The sequence below is a fragment of the Heterodontus francisci genome, chromosome 3 (assembly GCF_036365525.1).
Source record: "Heterodontus francisci isolate sHetFra1 chromosome 3, sHetFra1.hap1, whole genome shotgun sequence".
NCBI lineage: Eukaryota > Metazoa > Chordata > Chondrichthyes > Heterodontiformes > Heterodontidae > Heterodontus > Heterodontus francisci.
In genome coordinates, this window is record NC_090373.1 from 163,178,607 (window position 1) to 163,199,506 (window position 20,900).

At 45.6% G+C, this 20,900-nt stretch overlaps 1 protein-coding gene across 5 annotated transcripts in view; it reads right to left on the minus strand.

The window, feature by feature from the left end:
* The window catches only part of mettl24 (methyltransferase like 24), a 128,420-nt gene that overhangs the window by 83,439 nt on the left and 24,081 nt on the right, over positions 1-20,900 (minus strand). For 2 of the 5 annotated variants that reach the window (XM_068019335.1, XM_068019351.1), the window contains exon 2: positions 10,802-10,900. The exons of 2 other annotated variants lie outside the window; for them this stretch is intronic. In XM_068019335.1, coding sequence (XP_067875436.1) covers positions 10,802-10,900 — 99 coding nt within the window. Of the gene's footprint in view, positions 1-10,801; positions 10,901-20,900 lie in introns of those variants that run through there. One more of the 5 variants, XM_068019360.1, reaches the window with a different exon arrangement.

A 20,900-nucleotide genomic window follows, 5' to 3' on the forward strand; every position in this document is an offset into this window, starting at 1 on the left:
TGATTAGAGATTAGATTAGAGATACAGCACTGAAACAGGTCCTTCGGCTCACCGAGTCTGTGCCGACCGTCAACCACCCATTTATACTAATCCTACACTAATCCCATATTCCTACCAAACATCCCCACCTGTCCCTATATTTCCCTACCACCTACCTATACTAGTGACAATTTATAATGGCCAATTTACCTACCAACCTGCAAGTCTTTTGGCTTGTGGGAGGAAACCGGAGCACCCGGAGAAAACCCACGCAGATACAGGGAGAACTTGCAAACTCCACACAGGCAGTACCCAGAATCGAACCCGGGTCCCTGCAGCTGTGAGGCTGCAGTGCTAACCACTGCGCCACTGTGCCGCCCCCATACAGGGGCGTACAGAGACATACAGATTCTGAAAGGGCTTGATCGGGTAGAAGCTGAGAGATTGTTTCCACTGGTCAGGGAATCTAGAACATGGGGCACAGTCTCAGGATAAAGGGCCGATCATTCAGGACTGAGATGAGGAGAAATTACTACATTCAAAGGGTTGTGAATCTTTGGAATTCTCTATCCCAGAAGATTGTGGATGCTCCATCATTGAATACATTTAAGGCTGGGATAAATAGGTTTTTGGTCTCACAGGGAATCAAGGGATATGGGGAGCAGGAAGGAAAGTGGAATTGAAGCCCAAGATCAGCCATGATCATATTGAATGGTGGAGCAGGCTTGATGGACCATATGGTCTATTCTGCTCCTATTTCTTGTGTTCTTGTGGCCTCATCAGCCACCTTCGGACTCACGGAAGACGATCATCCTCACTTGTGAGGGATAGCCAATACTACTACTAATAATAATAATTATAACTAAAATGTCCACATTCGAGGCCAAGACCTTATTGAACAGAGTGAAGTAACTTGGGCCAGGTTAAAAGCCCTATCTGTTGAAGAGTTGAGGAATGTAGCTGGGCAATTAGACATTACTATCTGCCCAAAAGCTAGGAAGCCCAAGATCCTAAAACTTGTGGCTGACCATTTTAAAATTGTACTGAAGAACCAGACACAGGCATAGAATCTGATATAGCTAGAACAGAGGAGAATAGAATTAGAATGCCAGAGAGAGGAAGAGGAGAAAGAATTCCAGGAAAGGGGAAAAGAAAGGGAGGAAAAGAAAATAGGAAGAGCTTTCCAGATGGAGAAGGAGGAAGGGATGTTAAGGCGGCTCGAATTGAATGGGGAAGCCCCAATACAACCAGTGAAGGCACTGCTAGTGAGGAGTTACCCAGCTCAGGACTGAGTGCTGAGTTGTTAAAGTTCTCCCAATTGATACCAAAGTTCAGTGAGGGGGATGTGGAAGCATTTTCCATCTCTTTTGAAAAGATTGCAAAACAGTTGAAATGGCCAACCGAGAGCTGGATCCTGTTACTGCAGAGCAAACAAACAGGAAAAACCCATGAGGTTTATACACACAGGCCAAAAGGAAGGTGCTGAGAACAGGAATGACGCCCAGAAGCCTGTATGTTTCCATTGTAACAAGGCAGGTCACCTTCGAACTGACTGCTGGAAGTTACAGGGAAAACCCATCAGTTTAGTCAGGGTACATCAGACCTGTGCAGGAAGAGGGGCCCTGATGGAAAGCACAGCGGACCAGGCTGTGGCTTTAACTGTGGTAGTAAAACCCAGTAAACCTACCGCTGAGAGTGCATGAAAACTTAAAATCCCTGAGAGTTACCAAGCTTTTGTATCCAGTAAAAAAGTGACCCCATACTCCTGGGGCAAGTAAGACCATAGTCATACAGGGGCCACCCAATCCCTTCTGCTGGGAAAAGGCATGAACTTTCCCCCAGAGAGTGCATTGAATGCTAGAGTGCTAGTAAACGATATTGGGGGAAGGTATATGCCCATACCTTTACACCAGGTGCACCTATAGTGTGCCCTTGTTTCAGAACCGGTAACTGTGGGGATTGTCCCTAATTTACCTGTGGACAGGGTTGACCTGCTCCTGGGTAACAATCTGGCGAAGGAGAAGGTGGTAGCTTCCCCAGTGGTTTTAGAGAGACAGCAAGAGGTCAGACAGACAGGAGAGTTACAGGAAAACTGCCAGGGACCTTTTCCTGACTGTGTGGTGACCCGGTCCATGACCAAACAAGCTCTGTCAGAGGAGGCTGAACTGGTACTGCAGACAGATGACCCTACTGTCTGGTTATCTAAAACCTTCTTTGGGAAGTGAGAGGACCCAAAGGATGGGTTAAAACAGGTCTTCCTTGGTGGCAGCTCAGCAAGGCGACCCAGGGTTAAAAAGGTTAGTACATATTGCCCAAACTGAAGTTGAAGCAGAGGGAGTTCCAGAGTGCTACTATTTAAAGGATGAGGTGATGAGGAAGTGGAGACCTTCTCACAGACCTGCAGACGAAGAGCGGACAGTGGTTCACCAGGTGGTGCTGCCGTCGAGTACCATAAGGAAATACTGAGAATGGATCACGAGATTCCAAACACTGGACATGTCGGTATCAGAAAAACCCAAGCCTGCATCAGACAGCATTTTCACTGGCCACAACTCCACAAGGATGTGGTGGAGCTCTGTAAGACTTGCCACACGTGCCAGTTTGTGATGAAGCTTCAAACTGCAAAAAAACCTGCACCCCTAATGACCATACTGGCTTTTGGGGAACAGTTCAGCAGAGTGCTGGTAGATTGTGTGGGGCCCCTGCCAAAAACAAAAGGGGACTACCAGTATCTTCTCACCATTATGGATGTGGCTACCCGATTTCCAGAGGCAATCCCTCTAAAATCTATCTCTGCCAAGGTAGTGGTGGAGGGGCAAACCCAATTCTCCACCCGATACAGGCTGCCTGCTGAGATCCAGTCAGATCAGGGCACAAATTTTATGTCCAGTATTTTTCAAAAGGTCATGGGTAATCTGGGCATAATCCAGCTAAAGTCTTCAGCCTAACACCCACAGTTTCAAGGAGTTCTGGAGCAGTACCACCAGACCCTGAAGACAATGGTCAGGGCACACTGTCCCAGTCATGGAGGTACTCACAGCAAAGGGCTGGGATTTCTTCTGTTTGTTTCAGGGACTGAGCCAATGAGTCCACTGGCTTTAGTCCCTTTGAATTAGTTTACAGACACGAGGTGAGAGGTCCTATAAAACAAATCAAGGAGAGGTTTTTGGGACACAGGGACGATTCTTCCCTGTTAGAGAACGGGTCACAAGAGCCTATGCAGTGGCTCATGAACATCTCAAAACCTCCCGGACAGCAATGAAAAGGCAGACGGATAAACGTGCCAAGGCCGGAACATTTCAAACTGAAGGGAGACACAGAAAAGCTCATAAGCCAAAGGAAATCCCTAAGCCCAAAAAGGGTTTTGTGGCAGATTTGGAGGGTGGTGATGGTGGTAGTGACTGCAAGTCAAGTATCCTAACTGAGGAGTAATTGTGGGCCAGGCTAGATGAGCAGAGGAAAAACCATGGCTGGAATTTTAAGTTGGGCAGGAGGCCCCGCCTGTCGGCCAAAAGGTCAGTGGCGAGCCTGCCTCCACCAGGCCTGGGGAGCTAGGCCGGGATATTTTGCTCCCCAGGCCCTTTATTGCTCTTGGGTGGGACTTCCACCTCCTTGAGGCAGGACGTCCCACCGAATGGAGCTGCCAGCCAATCAGCGGGTCAGCAGCTCTCAGTCCCAGCAGCGCCACCAGGAGTGGTGGCCACTGCTGGGACTACACCCAGCCATCGGAGGCAAGAGCAAGGATGGCCCTGAAACTCAGGTAGGTTTCTGGGGCCTCACCGGGGACAAAATTGGCCAAGCACTGGCAACACAAGGGGGGAGGGGGGATCAGGTGTAGGTGGTTAGTGTTGTGCGTTGGGGGCAGTTGGGGCTTCAAGGGCGGGCCTCCGTGAGGCACAGGGTGCCCGATCAGGAGGACCCCTCCTGTCAGCCCGCAAGAAGGTCGCCTGGTTTTACCAGGCAGGGTTCTTGGGATCTTTGCCGTCCGACCGCCGAGGTTATAATACCCATGGAGGTGGGAGGACGCCCTTAAGTGGCAGTTAATTTTCCAGTTCAGGGCCTTGATTGGCCTGGGCAGCTGGGCCGTTTCTCGCAGCCACCGCCCTGTGTAAAATTGCAGTAGGGTGGGAGGGGGGGTGCTGTAAGATTCAAGAACATAAGAAATAGGAGCAGGAGTAGATCATATGACCCATCGAGCCTGCTGTGCCATTCAATACAATCATGGCTGATCTTAGGCTTCAATTCCACTTTCCTGCCCGTTCCCCATATCCCTTGATTCCCTGTCAGATCAAATATCTGTCTATCCCAGCCTTAAATATATTCAATGATGGAGCATCCACAACCCTCTGGGGTAGAGAATTCCAAAGATTCACAACCCTCGAGTGTAGTAATTTCTCCTCATCACAGTCCTAAATGATCGGCACCTTATCCTGAGGCCGATGTACAAAAAGCACTGAATGATCTTCACAAAGTTATGAACAACTTTGAATCCCGGGTTGAGTTCACTGATATAGAGAAACTGGAAAAGGAAGATATTGTAGAAATACACGAGGAAATCAGTACATGCTGGAGCACAAGCTGATTCAGCCCAGTCACAGCAGCTGAGTTCACCAGTTGTGCTCGTGCATAATCCTGGATAAAAAAAAACTAGAGTATGGCTATGACAGTGAGACTGATGAGTATATGTGTACAGGTTCTTTTTAATTTGTGACCCCATAATGAAATGTTCCTGTTGTCACATTTCATTTTGCATGTTGGGGAGATGTTACGCCAATGTGCTTTGTTGAATGATAATTTTCGTTAATCCACTGACTGGAGATCTGAATTTGTATTTTTTTAAAAAGACATTTTTCAAAAAGACATTTAAAATAGGATGACTGCTAGCAGCTTAAGATGATCACCGAGTTTGCTACACTCTAACCGACATTGCAAAGAACTGTGAGGAGGGAGATGAAATGTCTGCTAATTCTCCAGCAAGAACCAAGACCCAGGAAGTTTAAAGTAACTGCTTGATCTTTTCAGCAAGCAGAGAAATACAGATAGCTGCTATGTTTTGAATCACTGAGTGACTGTCATGTGACAAGCCCCTCCCCATCTGTGGTTTTTAAGCTGGTGTTGTCTCTGCAGCAGAAAAGCAACGGGACTCTGACATGAGCAGACCCTAAGTGGGGGTCTCTCTCCCTCTCTCTCTCTCTCTCTCTCTTCATTCCAGTGTGAAAGCTTTCAAATCCTGCCTGTTGACTGACCACCTTTGCATACTCCCGCTACAATCTGAAACCCTGTTGGAGGAAATCATCTGCATCGCTATCTCCAAGAGACCCACCAAACCAGTCATCTACCTCTTCAAACTAAAAGCCTCAGGACCACTGAATTCAGCTGGAAGCCGGCCGAATCACTACACTCTCTGTGGACTATATACCTTTTTTTATGGACTCTAACTTAACCAATCTACCTTTCCCCACTCTAACCTATTTGTGTGTATGTATCAACCTCCAGTGTGTGTGTGAGTGAAAGTCAGTGCGTTGTTTATTATTTTTATTAGTTCGGTTTAGGTACAATAAGGTTAGCCTCTTTCTTTGTTAACTCAAGAAAACCTGTCCAATTGACTGTTGTTATGATCATAGCAAGTAAGTAATCAAACACCTACTGAATTGGCCAGTATATCCACTTTAGGAAAGAATTAAACCTGTTGTGGTCTAACAAGGAGGGGGAAAAGAGGGAGGTCCTTCGACCCCTCCTCACTTGACCGTAACAGCTGCCTGCAAGTGTGGAGGAGGCAGGTTCAATTGAAGCATTCAAAAGGAAATTAGACAATTCTATGAAAAGGAAAAATGTGTAGGGTTACGGGGAGAAGGTGGGGGAATGGCACTAAGTGAATTGCTCTTTCAGAGAGCCAGTGCAGGCACGATGGGCCAAATGGCCTCCTTCTGCGCTGTAACAATTCTGTGATTCTGCCCTGCTCTTGTAGCCACAGTATTTATATGGCTAGTCTCGTTAAGTTTCTGGGCAATGGTGATCCCTAGGATGTTGATGGTCAGGGATTCAATGGTGGTAATGCCATTGAATGTCAAGGGGTGATGGTAGGATACTCTCTTGTTGGAGATGGTCATTGCCTGGCACTTGTGTCACTTGCCATTTATCAGCCCAATCACAGTGCAAACATTTGGTGCAGTAATTTAGCCCATCTCGAGAAAATTCATGCAACATACTAAACTGTTTGACACATTATCAAACTGCTGCCTAGCCAATCTGAGTTAAAACATGGTTGTAAAGTACTAAAGGAGCTGTAGCTGTGAATTAGCACAGTTCATTGCAGAATGTCTAATATTCAAATTCTACTGCCAATCACCTTCGAATTAAAATGTATAATTTAAGAACATTAATTACACATGGACTCAGTCCTCAGTTGACACATAGGTATCATAATTTATCTGTCAGTTTTCAGTAACTGCACATTAATTCAGATGTAACATGGCGTAGTTACCCTACATAAGATGTAACTGCTCAAACCCATTGATGTTACGCACGGATGGGGCCAAAGTTTCACAGCCATTCCAGCAAGTTCACAGTCACTCACCAGCAGCCAGCCACCAGCAGCTAGTCAATCGCCAATCTCTCATAGCCAGCTACCAGCAGCTGGCCCAGCAGCTAGGCTATAGCCAATCTCTCATAGCCAGCTACCAGCAGCTGGCCCAGCAGCTAGTCTATAGCCAATCTCTCATAGCCAGCTACCAGCAGCTGGCCCAGCAGCTAGTCTATAGCCAATCTCTCATAGCCAGCTACCAGCAGCCAGTCTTGTAGTTATTCTGGAGCCAACTACCAGCAGCCAGTGCTGCAGTCAGCCAGTAGCCAGTCAGTCTGCAGACACACCCCAGCCAGCCACTACCATCCACTGGAAACATACGAACATACAAATTAGGAGCAGAAGTAGGCCATTCGGCCCGTCGAGCCTGCTCCACCATTCAGTAAGATCATGGCTGATCTGTTTGTGCCTCGAATTCCACACTCCCATCTACCCCCGATAACTGTTGATTCCCTTGCCTAACAAGAATCTATCTACCTCTGCCTTAAAAATATTCAATGACCCCGTCTCCACCACCTTCTGAGGCAGAGAGTTCCAAAGTCACACAACCCTCTGAGAGAAAAAAATTCTCCTCATCTCTGTCCTAAAAGGGCAACTCCTAATTATAAAACCGTACCCCCTAGTTCTGGACTCTCCCACAAGAAGAAACATCCTTTCCACCTTGTCAAGACTGTTCAGGATCTTATAAACTTCAATTAAGTCTCCCCTCACTCTTCTAAGCTCCAGTGAAAACAAGCCCAGTCTGTTCAACCTTTCCTCATAAGACAACCCGCTCATTCCAGGTATTAAACCTCCTCCGAACCGCGTCCAAAACATTTACATCCTTCCTTAAGATGTGCTCTCACCAATGCCCTGTATAACTGAAGCATCACATCCTTGCTTTTATTTTCAATTCCTCTTGTAATAAAGGATAGCATTCCATTTGTCTTCTTTATTACCTGCTGTACCTGCAAACTAACTTATTGTGACTCATGCACTAGTACACCTAGATCCCTCTGCACCTCGGAATTTGGCAGTCATTCTCCATTTAAGTAATACTCTGCTTTTTTATTCTTCCTGCCAAAGTGAACAACTTCACATTTTCCCACATTATTCTCCACTTGCCAGATTTTTTCCCACTCACTCAACTTATCTATATCGGTCTGCAACTCCGGACCCCATGACGTCTCATGGCATCAGGTCAAACATGGGCAAGGTAACCTCCTACTGATCACCGCCTACCGCCCTCCCTCAGCTGATGACTCAGTACTCCTCCATGTTGAACACCATTTGGAGGTAGCACTGAGGGTGGCAAAGGCACAAAATGTACTCTGTGTGGGGGACTTCAATGTCCATCACCAAGAGTGGCTCAGTAGCACCACTACTGACCGAGCTGGCCGTGTACTAAAGGACATAGCTGCCAGACTGGGTCTGCGGCAGGTGGTGGGGGAACCAACACGAGGGAAAAACATACTTGACCTTGTCCTCACCAATCTGCCTGCCGCAGATGCTTCTGTCCATGACTGTATTGGTAGGAGTGACCTTGTGGGGACGAGGTCCCGCCTTCACATTGAGGGTACCGTCCATCGTGTTGTGTGGCATTATCACTGTGCTAAATGGGATAGATTTCGAACAGATCTAGCAATGCAAAACTGGGCATCCATGAGGCGCTGTGGGCCATCAGCAGCAGCAGAATTGTACTCAACCACAATCTGTAACCTCACGGCCCGGCATATCCCCCACTTTACCATTACCATCAAGCCAAGAGACCAACCCTGGTTCAACGAAGAGTGCAGGAGGGCATGCCAGGAGCAGCACCAGGCATACCTCAAAATAAGGTGTCAAAAGAAGCTACAACCCAGGACTAGTTGCATGCGAAACATCATAAGCAGCATGCGATAGACAGAGCTAAGCGATCCCATAACCAACAGATCAGATCTAAGCTCTGCAGTCCTGCCACATCCAGCTGTGAAAGGTGGTGGACAATTAAACAACTTACTGGAGAAGGTGGCTCCACAAATATCCCCATACTCAATGATAGGGTAGCCCAGCACATCAGTGCAAAAGATAAGGCAGAAGCATTTGCAACAATCTTCAGCCAGAAGTGCCGAGTTCATGATCCATCTCGGCCTCCTCCTGAAGTCCCCAGCATCACAGATGCCAGACTTCAGCCAATTTGATTTCTCCGCGTGATATCAAGAAACGACTGCAGGCACTGGATACTGCAAAGGCTAGGGTCCTGACAATATTCCGGCAATAGTACTGAAGACTTGTTCTCCAGAAAGTGTCGCACCCCTAGCCAAGCTGTTCCAATACAGCTACAACACTGGCATCTACCCGGCAATGTGGAAAATCGCCCAGGTATGTCCTGTACACAAAAAGCAGGACAAAAACAACCTGGCCAATTACCACCCCATCAGTCTACTCTCAATCATCAGTAAAGTGATGGAAGGTGTCATCAACAGTGCCATCAAGCAGCACTTGCTTAGCAATAACCTGCTCAGTGATGCTCAATTTGGGTTCCGTCAGGGCCACTCAGCTCCTGACCTCGTTTCAGCCTTGGTTCAAACATAGACAAAAGAGCTGAACTCAAGAGGTGAGGTGAGAGTGACTGCCCTTAACATCAAGGCAGCATTTGACTGAGTATGGCATCAAGGAGCCCTAGCAAAACTGGAGTCAATGGGAATCAGGGGGAAAACTCCCCAGTGGTTGGAGTCATACCTAACGCAAAGGAAGATGGCTGTGGTTGTTGGAGGTCAATCATCTGAGCTCCAGGTCATCACTGCAGGAGTTCCTCAGGGTAGTGTCCTAGGCCCAAACATCTTCAGCTGCTTCATCAATGACCTTCCTTCAATCATAAGGTCAGAAGTGGGGATGTTCGCTGATGATTGCACAATGTTCAGCACCATTCATGACTCCTCAAATACTGAAGCAGTCCGTGTAGAAATGCAGCAAGACCTGGACAATATCCAGGCTTGGGCTGATAAGTGGCAAGTAACATTTGCTCCACACAAGTGCCAGGCAATGACCATCTCCAAGAAGAGAGAATCTAACCATCTCCCCTTGACATTCAATGACATTACCATCGCTGAATCCCCCACTATCAACATCCTAGGGGCTACCATTGAGCAGAAACTGAACTGGAGTAACCATACAAATACCGTGGCTACAACAGCAGGTCAGTGGTTAGGAATCCTGCGGCGAGTAACTCACCTCTTGACTCCCCAAAGCCTGTCCAAGGCACAAATCAGGAATGTGATGGAATACTCTCCACTTGCCTGGATGAGTGCAGCTCCAACAACACTCAAGAAGCTCAACACCATCCAGAACAAAGCAGCCCGCTTGATTGGCACCCCATCTACAAACATTCACTCCCTCCACCACCAATGCACAGTGGCAACAGTGTGTACCATCTACAAGATGCACTGCAGCAACACACCAAGGCTCCTTCGACAGCACCTTCCAAACCTGCGACCTTTACCACCTCGAAGGACAAGAGCAGCAGATGCATGGGAACTTCACCACCTGCTAGTTCCCGTCCAAGTCACACACCATCCTGACTTTGAACTATATCACCGTTCCTTTACTGTCGCTGGGTCAAAATCCTGGAACTCCCTTCCTAACAGCACTGTGGGTGTACCTACCCCACATGGACTGCAGCGGTTCAAGAAGGCAGCTCACCACCACCTTCTCAAGGGCAATTAGGGATGGGCAATAAATGCTGGCATAGCCAGTGACACCCACATCCCATGAATAAATTTTTTAAAAAGTCCTCTTCACAACCTACTTTCCTACCTATCTTTGTGTCATCTGCAAATTTAGCTACCATGCCATTGCTCCCTTCACCTAAGTCATTGATATAAATTGTAAAAATTTGAAGCCCCAGCACAGACCCCTCCACTCATCACATCCTGCCAATCAGAACTTTGTGCAATAACCTTTTATATGGCACCTTGTCAAAGGAGACAGAAGTGCCACAATCAGCAGTGGTTGGGACGATGCTGTCTGAATTGACAAAGAACTGCAAAAATCTAAAGCAGAGCTGTTTGTTGGACTTGGCACCAATTGGCTACCACATTCCCTTACAAAACAGCACAAGGCTTAAAAATTCCTTTTTTTGTTGTGAAGGACTCTGGGACGTCCTGAGGCCACAAAAGGCGTTATATAAATGCAAGTTGTTTCTTTCTTGACTCCGTTCGGTGATGGATGCACCAATGGTCACATGTTCATTATCGTTCAAGTTATCATTACCAGACCCACCTGAGAAGTGCTGACATAGGCTAGGAACCTAGCTGCCTCCTCCTCCAGTAAATGATGTGGACTGACCCAGGGTTGGAGTTCAATGTGCCATTGAAGCGACTATCAAAGGAAAACAGACGACAGTTAGTGTGTGCAAAACCTACAGCTCATTGATCAGTCAATGCATAATCAATGATTGTTTGCAGCTTAGTTCTCATGGCTGTTAAGTGATTAGTTTACCTCTTCAGTTTCCAGTAATGTTGCATTGTCAAACCAGTGATCTTACACATACGATATATTACGTAAGGACTACATACCTTGTGCTGTGCTAGTTTTCCCTGCAGATTACCATATTTCTTTATTTCCCTTCCCATATCTATTGAGGTAATCATTCCTACAAAATGAAACAATTCCTAAGCCAAAGATGACAACATTGAAGCTCAGTAAGTTGTTATAATGAACCGTGACAACACTATTTATGGAATTGACTAGATTCACAGTGCATACCCTTCAAAGCTGCAGCAGTTGTGTTGATCATTAACATATTGTGAATAGAAGCTCCTTGTGACTGGTAAAGATGATGACAGTTATGCAGCGCAAAACATTTAATTCAGAAACAAGTGTGAGAATAGTTTTGTTGAAACAATTTTTTCGGAGCAAGCTGTCATGACCTGGGATTGGCTGCCTGAAAAGGGTGGTGGAAGCAGATTCAGTAGTGATTTTCAAAAGGGAAATGGATAAATACTTGAAAGGAAAATAACTTACAGGGCTATGGGGAAAGAGCAGGGAAGTAGAATTAATTCAAAAACTCTTTCAAAGAGCAGGCACAGGCATGACTGGCCACAAATAGCCTCCTTCTACACTGTAGCATTCTATGATTCTATGAGTTATGTTGACTCCAATTTCTCATTTTATTTTTAAATTAACATGGCTGCTGATGTAACATGCAATTTTCTCTGTAGTTGGGATGGATGACAGGGTTCAAATTCTAAATTAATCTACCATGTGCTGTCATTGTGATTGACTTGGCAAGGCTTTGTTTGTAGCTGAGTTATTTTGGAGACCCTATTGGCCTCTCTGCCCATCTTTCTCGAAGTAGAATTGCCAGATTGTCATGGAGAAGGTTCCTTTCCAGCTTTGACAATCAACGACACCAATAAGTAAAGCAACCTGCCTAAACTGGCACCAAGATCGGCAGCATTCAGTCTAAAGGCCTGCTACCCGACCTGAACCCGACAACATGTGTCGGGTTCGGGTCGGGTCGGGTCGGGTTGCACTTCAGGGTCCAGCATTCAGGCTCGGGTCGGGCAGACTCGGACCGGACATGCTCTATCACAGGTAAGTGGCTCCAATGTGAATTTAATTATTGGACCAGAAAGGTGGTTTTGTTACAGTTATTTAAAGCTTGTGCAGATCAGCAACAAATTGAAAAACGGAAGGTAAGTTAACTGATGGTCGAGTTGGGGGCGGGAAAAAACGGAAGGACTCAGACCGGGTCGGGCTTGCGTCGGATGTGGTTCTGTCGGGCTTGGGTCGGGTTTTTTTTGTTTACAGGCCTTTAATTCAGACACTGATGTGGCAGTCAGCAAGCTGCCACTCTCTTCAAATCTCCAGTTGCTGCTTTGTACTGCATATCTGGCCATCTCTACATGAGCAGTTGCTACTCTTCAGTTACAGTCATAGGTCATTACAGCATAGAATGAGGCCATTCGGCCCATTGAGTCTATGCCAGCTCTCCATGCTAAGCCAGTCAGTCCCGCTCCCCTGCTCAATCCCCGTAGCCTTGAAAGTTTATTTCCTTCAAGTGTTCATCCAAGTTCCTTTTTGAAATCATTGGTCATCTCGGCTTCTACCACCCTTGTAGGCAGCAAGTTCCAGGTCATTACCACCTGCTACGTAATGAAAGTTCATCCGCAATCCCCCTGCATTTCTTGCCCAAAACCTTAAATCTGTGTCCTTCTAGTCCTTGTACCATCAGATAATGGGAACAGTTTTTCCTTGTCTAATTTATCTAAACTTATTATAATCTTGTACATCTCTATCAAAGTTAAGATGATTCCACAATAATAGTTTTCTCAATTCTGTCATCATCAGCTTTGGCTGACAGTGCACAGACACTACAGGAATTCTTACACTTTCCAGGAACAATTTACTGAAAGAGAGAAATGGAAAGGATAATAACTCAATCACAATGACAGCACATGGTAGGTTACTTTAGAATTTGAACCCGGCATCCATCCCAACTACAGAGAAAATATCATGTTACATCAGCAGCCTTCCTAAAACCCACAACAGGACTGTTCCAGCAGACCCATTCTGTCAGCCTGTTCCTGCCCCACTGAATTTATTTCTTCCTATCTTGACTCTATCTTTTCTCCCCGGTCCAGTCTCTTCCCACCTACATCCGTGACTCTTCTGACGCCCTACGTCATTTTGACAATTTCCAGTTTCCTGGCCCTAACTGCCTCCTCTTCACTATGGACATCCAATCTCTCTACACCTCCATCCCCCAACAGGATGGTTTGAGGGCTCTCCACTTCTTCCTTGAACAGGGGCCCAACCGGTCCCCATCCACCATCACCCTCCTCCGCCTGGTTGACTTTGAACAACTTCTCATTCAACTCCAGTCACTTCCTTCAAGTAGAAGGTGTTGCTATGGGTACCCGCATGGGTCCTAGTTATGCCTGTCTTTTTGTGGGATATGTCGAACATTCCTTGTTCCAGTCCTACTCAGGCCCCCTCCCACAACTCTTTTTCTCGTACAATGATGACTGTATCGGTGCCGTTTCCTGCTCCTGCCCCAAACTGGAAAACCTGATCAACTTTGCTTCCAATTTCTACCCTTCTCTCACCTCTACACGGTCCATCTCCAACACTTCCCTTCCCTTCCTCGACTTCTCTGTCTCCATCTCTGGGGATAGGCTGTCTACTAATATCCATTATAAGCCCAGCCACTCCCACAGCTACCTCGACCACTTCTTCACACCCTGCCTCCTGTAAGGACTCCATTCCATCCTCTCAGTTTCTCTGTCTCTGACGCATCTGCTCTGATGCTACCTTCCATGACAGCGCTTCTGATATGTCCTCCTTTTATTCCCCCCCACTGTGGTTGACAGGGCCCTGAACTGTGTCCGGCCCATTTCTCGTACCTCTACCCTCACTCCTTCCCCTTCCTCCCCGAACCGCGACAGGGTTCCCCTTGTCCTCACTTTCCACCCCACCAGCTTCCACATCCAAAGGGCCAATCCTCCGCCATTTCCGCCACATCCAGCGTGATGCCACTACCAAACGCATCTTCCCCTCCCCTGCCCTGTCAGCATTCCGAAGGGATCATTCCCTCCGCGACACCCTGGTCCACTCCTCCATTACCCCGACACTTCGTCCCCTTCCCACGGCACCTTCCCCTGCAATCGCAGGAGGTGTAATACCTGCCACTTTACCTCCTCTCTCCTCACTACACAAGGCCCCAAACACTCCTTTCAGGTGAAGCAGCGATTTACTTGTACTTATTTCAATTTAGTATACTGTATTCACTGCTCACAATGTGGTCTCCCATTCTTTAGGGAAACCAAACGCAGACTGGGTGACCACTTTGCGGAACACCTTTGCTCAGTCTGAAAACATGACCCTGAGCTTCCTGTCGCTTGCCATTTCAACACACCCCCCTGCTCTCATGCCCACATCTATATCCTGGGCTTGCTACAGTGTTCCAGTGAACATCAACGCAAGCTCAAGGAACAGCATCTCATTTACCGACTAGGCACACTACAGCCTGCCGGACTGAACATTGAGTTCAATAATTTCAGAGCATGACTGGCCCCCCTTTTTTATTTTTATTTTTATTTTTTATTTTTATTCTAATTTTAAATTAGTTTGTTTCATTCATTTTTTTACCATGTGCCTGCCCACTTTTTTTTCATGTTTGTGCTTTTGGCCAGGGCTGTTCATATTCTGTCATTTAATACCCTCTCTGCACTAACACTTTGTCTTTCAGCACACCATTAACACACCCATTGCCTTTGCTCCATGACCTTCTGGTCAGTTATTCTGTGTGATCCTCTATCCTATCAACACCTTCCCTTGTGTTATCTTTTGCCCCACCCCCCCGCTTTATTTGCTTAAAACCTATTACATTTCTAACCTTTGCCAGTTCTGATGAAAGGTCACAGACCTGAAACGTTATCTCTGCTTCTCTCTCTACAGATGCTGCCAGACCTGCTGTGTATTTCCAGCACTTTTTGTACTTAATTCAGATTTCCAGCATCTGCAGTATTTTGCTTTTATATTCGGATAAGGAAAGCTGGTAATGTCCAATATTTAAAACAGAAAAGGAATCCATTTTTGGAATGAACACAGTTATCTCCAAATTGACCGTTTCTAACACAATAAGCTCAATGTAGAAGCCAATAGATCCTGCTTCTGATCAGCCCCTATCCCCAACTGCATACACAGGCTGAAGCATTAAAAAGCATATAAGCATACTCCATAAAATTGAATGCAAACTCTCAAAATCAAATTTCAGAGGTTAGGAAAGATACAGAGTTTGCCATTTATTCCACAACAAGATGGCATGAACAGTACATTATCTTACTAAAACACCAGCTAACACAAAAATAAACACTTGTATTCGTTGCTATGGTTGCAATCCCCAGTCACTCATTCTCAATCTCCATGAAGATTGGAGGTAAGTGACACTGCGGTGCATATTAATAGTCCCATTGTACAAAACCTTCTAAAGAAAGAGGTTCGCTCCAAAGATGTCTGAACTTTGTTAAATTCAGTAATCAGCAAACTGGTTCTGTCTAGTCTACTTCAGGTCACTTTCTTTGGTTTGATGCCTAAAGAAAAGATTCAGAATTGTGCTTCCATGCAACACAAAATACTTTTCAAATGTAGCAGCTACACAGAATAATTGTTTAAGAACATTGGAAAAGGAGCAGGAATAGGCCATTTGGCCCCTCGAGCCTACTCCGTTATTCCATAAGATCATGGCTGATCTTCAACTCCACTTTCCCACCCGATCCCTCTATCCCTTAATTCCCTTATTATCCAAAAATGTATCAACTTCTGTCTTAAATATACTCAACCACTGAGCCCACTGAGGTAGAGCATTCCAAAGATTCACAACCTTTTGAGTGCAGTCCTAAATGTTCGATCCCTTATTGTGGGACTGTTATACGTGTTCTGGATTCCCCAGCCAGGGGAAACATTTTCTCAGCTCCTTAGAAATTTTTATATGTTTCAATTGGATCACCTCTCATTCTTCTAAACTCTAGAGAATATAGACCTAGTCTACTCAATCTCTCCTCATAGGACAATACCTTCATCCCAGGAAAAAATACAATTGTGGAAACTTTTATGTCTACCCAAGTCTGCCCTCTTAGGTAGATAGGGCCCCGGTTTAACTTTTCATTGAACAACAGCACCTCTGACAATACAGCACTCCCTCAGTACTGCACTGGGAGCATCAGCCTAGATTTTGTGCTCCATTCTTTGGAGTGGGAGTTAGACGCATAACCTTCAGACCCAGAGGTGAGAGTGCAACCAACAGTACATCCACAATGGATTCGATCACACTGCAGTTTAATTTAGCATCAGTTTCATTTGTCAATAAATGCATACAGCAGTGCTAACCAGCCTATAAACACACTGACATTTACTAATAAAGATCTAGTGTAACATTTCCATTACTGTCTCTGAAGTTGTCTCTCCTGTCATCCAGGTCTCCATTGCTGGAAGATGGCAAGAGGGTATCATTCATTTGAAAAGAAAGAACTTGTATTTATATAATACCTGTTACAACCTTAAGGCACCCTGAAGTGCTTTACAGCCAATGAAATACTAATAGGTGCAGTCACTGTTGTAACGGAAATGTGGCAGCTAATTTGTGCACAGCAAGCTTCCACAAACAGAAATGCACTAAATGGCTAGTCAGTCTGTTTTTAGTGGTGTTGGTTGAGGGATAGAGACTGGCTGAGTCACCAGAAAGAACTCCCCTACTCTCTTTCAAATAGTGCCATGTCCACCTGAGAGGGCAGATGGGGACTCGGTTTAGCATTTCATCTGATTCAATTACCCTTAGAAGTTCTGCAATGGTCAAAAAAATGCTACAGTCCCCTCAAACACTTCATCCAGTCCCTATTCAGTAATTCCAACTGGCAGCATTTCCAGCAGGAAATCATCTTCTAAACTATGTACAACTGCTGACATGACTCATAGTTCCCTCTGCATCCTGCCAGCTAGCCAACCCTATCTCCTTCCTCCACCCTGGTGGAAACAAGAAATAAGTTAACCTTAATGAATGATTAAAGAGCTGTGCAGGGTAAAGGGGGACAGCAGCTTTCCATAGCTGCAAAAATCTGTTTTTACTATTGGGGGGAGGGGGGGGGGGGGGGGGAGGAAAAAAAGCAGATTTTCAATGCGGTTTTTCTAAGTCTTTCTGTTTATGAAAGTTGTGAAACAAAAATAACACTGCCTCTTTAACAGCATGCCGTTTGCTTATCTTGATTTAAATATGCTTGGTGTTGTTTTAAGACTTTCCTGCTAAGAAAGCAAAGTCTTTCATCAAATGGTTTCCTACCAGAATTATATTGTGGGATGGTGTGTGTTAACACAGGTGTGCACTGCACCTATAGGCTGGTCTTGGTTTTTTTCTGATATAAAAACTGAGCTGTAGAATAGAGCTCAGCTGAAAGGTCATCAACCTGAAACGTTAACTCTGTTTCTCTCTCCACAGCTGCAGCCAGACCTTGCTGAGTGCTTCCAGCATTTTCTATTAATATTTTCTATTTCCAGCTTCCACAGTATTTTTCCTTTGTTGTAGAATATATCCACATTCAGTGCCTAGAGGTAAGGAGAGTGGAATATAAATGAGTCTACATCTGTGCTTGCTCTTTACTCAGAGTGGCGAGAATATGGAACTCATTACCACATGAGTGGTTGTGGCAAATAGCACTGATGCATTTAACGGGAAGCTAGCTAAGTACATGAGGAAGAAGGAATAGAAGGATATTAATTTGGTTATTTTCTCAGTGGTGGGTGACATTTTCAAAACAATAATCAGGAAAAAATCAACAGGCACTTGGAGTGATGTGAGTTAATTAAGGATAGCCAGCACGGATTTGTAAAAAGCAGAGCATGCTTGACCGACCTAATTGAATTTTTTGATGAAGTAACAGAGAAGGTTGGTGAAGGAAATGCAGTGGATGTTGTTTATATGGATTTTAAGAAAGTGTTTGATAACGCACCACATAAAAGGCTGATAACAAAATTGAGGCCCATGGAATAGGAGGGTCAGTGTCCAACTGGATAAAAAAAAATTGGCTTAAGGACAGAAAACAGCAAGTCATGGTAAGTGGTTGTTTTTCAGACAGGAAGATGGTAGACAGTGGTATTCCCCAAGGGTGAGAACTAGGGCCACGGCCTTTTTTGCTATATATAAATGACTTGGATATTGGAATACAGAGTAGAATTTCAAAATGTGCCGATGGTACCAAACTTGGAGGAGTGGCAAATAGTGAGGATGATACAAGTCCACTGCAACAGGACATAGACAGGCTAGCAGAATCGGCAGACAAGTGGCAGATGCAATTTAATACTGACAAGTGTGAGGTGATGCATTTTGGCAGAAGGGATAGGGAGAGACAATATAATTTTAATGGCACAGTTATGAAGAGTGTGCAGGGTCAGAGGAACCCAGGGTTCCAGTGCATCGATCTTTGAATGTGGCAGGACATATTGAGGGAGTAGTTAGTAAAGCATAAGGGATCTTGGGCTTCATAGATAGAGGCATAGAGTACAAAAGCAGGGAAGTTATGCCAAACCTCTCTAAAGCTCTACCTAGGCCCCAACTAGAGTACTGCGTCCTTTTCTGGTCACCACACTTTCGGAAGGATGTGAGGGTCCTTGAGAGAATGCAGAGGAGATTTACCAGAATGGTTCCAGGGATGTAAGATTTTAGTTACAAGGTTAGGTTGGAAAAGCTGGGGTTGTTCTCCTTGGAGTAAAGGAGATTGAGAGGAGATTTGACAGAGGTGTACAAGATTATGACAGGTTTAGATAAAATAGACAAGGAAAAACTATTCCCATTAACTGGTGGTACAAGGACTAGGAGACACAGATCGAAGATTCTGGGCAAGAGATAGATGCAGGGGGAATGTGAGGAAGATTGTTTTTTACACAGCGAGTGGTAATGACCTGGAACTCACTGCCCACGAGGGTGGTGGAAGCAGAGACAATGATTTATTAGTTGGGCCTATACTCATTGGAGTTTAGAAGAATGAGAGGGTGATCATACATATGAACATACATATTAGGAGCAGGAGTAGACCACTTGGCCCCTCGAACCTGCTCTAGCATTCAACAAATTGATGGCTGAACTGATTACTCCACATTCCCACCTACCCCCGGTAACCTTACACCCCCTTGCTTATCAAGAATCTATCTACCTCTGCCTTAAAAATATTCAAAGACTCTGCTTCCACTGCCTTTTGAGGATTATGATTATGATTAGAGATACAGCACTGAAACAGGCCCTTCGGCCCACCGAGTCTGTGCCGACCATCCAGGAAGAGAATTCCAAAGACTCCCAACTCTCAGAGAAAGAATTTCTCCTCATCTCTGTCTTAAATGGGCAACCCCTAGTTCTAGATTCTCCCACAAGGGGAAGCATCCTTTCCACATCCACCCTGTCAAGACCTCTCAGGATCTTATATGTTTCAATCAAGTCGCTTCTTATTCTTCTCAATTCCAGCGGATACAAGCCTAGCCTGTCCAATCTTTCCTCGTAAAACAGCCCGCCCATTCCATTATTGAAACGTATAAGATTCTGAGGGGGCTTGACAGGGTAGATGCTGAGAGCATATTTCCCCTCATGGGGGAATCTAGACCTAGAGGGTGCAATTTCAAATTAAGGGGTCTCCCTTTTAAGATGGAAATGAGGAGGAATTTCTTCCCTCAGAGGTTTGTTAATCTTTGGAATTCTCTTTCCCCAACGAGCAGTGGAGACTGAGTCATTGAATATATTCAAGGCTGAGTTAGACAGATTTTTTGACTGACAAGGGAGTCAAGGGTTATGGGGGGCAAACAGGAAAGTGGAGTTCAGGCCACAATCAACATGATGTAATTGAATGGTGGAGCAGGCTCGAAGGGCCAAATAATCTACTCCTGCTCCTATTTCTTATGTTCTTATATTTCAAGAGGAAATTGGATGGCCACTCAAAGGAAATAAACTTGCAGGATTACGGGGATCGAGGAGGGCAGTGGGACTGACTGGATTGCTCCGCAGAGAGCTGACATGGACTCAATGGGCTGAATGGCCTCCTTCTGTGCCTTAAATGACTCTATGACTCCATGGCTCTATATGCTGATAAAGGCCATATGAAGTAAAGTGCGAGGGTACTCCAGGTGTGTCAATATTCAAAGAGGTTCCTGGTACTGTGTTAGTGGCCGGGTATTTCCTTAGAGCTGCTTCCTCTTCCAGGCAATTCCCAGGCAATGTTTGCAGAAAGACTTATAGATGGTACAGGATTTACACAGAGAGGAAGAGTAATTAGTGAGTCGTAACACAAGCTACATTGACACATTCCCAGGAACCCCAGGAAATACTGAAACACTTGGTTATGGGCATGGGAGGGGGTGCTGCAAATAGAGTCACCCCTTTGGTGACCCCCCTCTGAATACTGACACCCCCCACCAGGGATGCCCTGTGAATACTGACACCCCTCTGGGGACTCCTGCGAATACTGAAACCTCTCTGTGTCCCCCTGAAACTACTGACATCCCCCCCTCCCGGTCACTCCCTGTGAATACTGATGTACTCCTGGGAACCACCCCCCCACCCCATAAATATTGACACATTCATGGAGGAGGGGTCTGAAAATACTGACCTATTCCAGTAAAACCACTGAAATTATTGACATTCCGGGGCACCCCTTGCAAATATGACATATTCCAGGATATCCCTGCAAATATTGATCCACTCTTGGATGTCAGTGCCTTAACTTCCAAAAGGCACAAGAACACAAGAAGGAGCAGGAGTAGACCATATGGCCCATCGAGCCTGCTCCACCATTCAATACGATCGTAGCTGATCTTGGGCTTCAATTCCACTTTCCTGCCT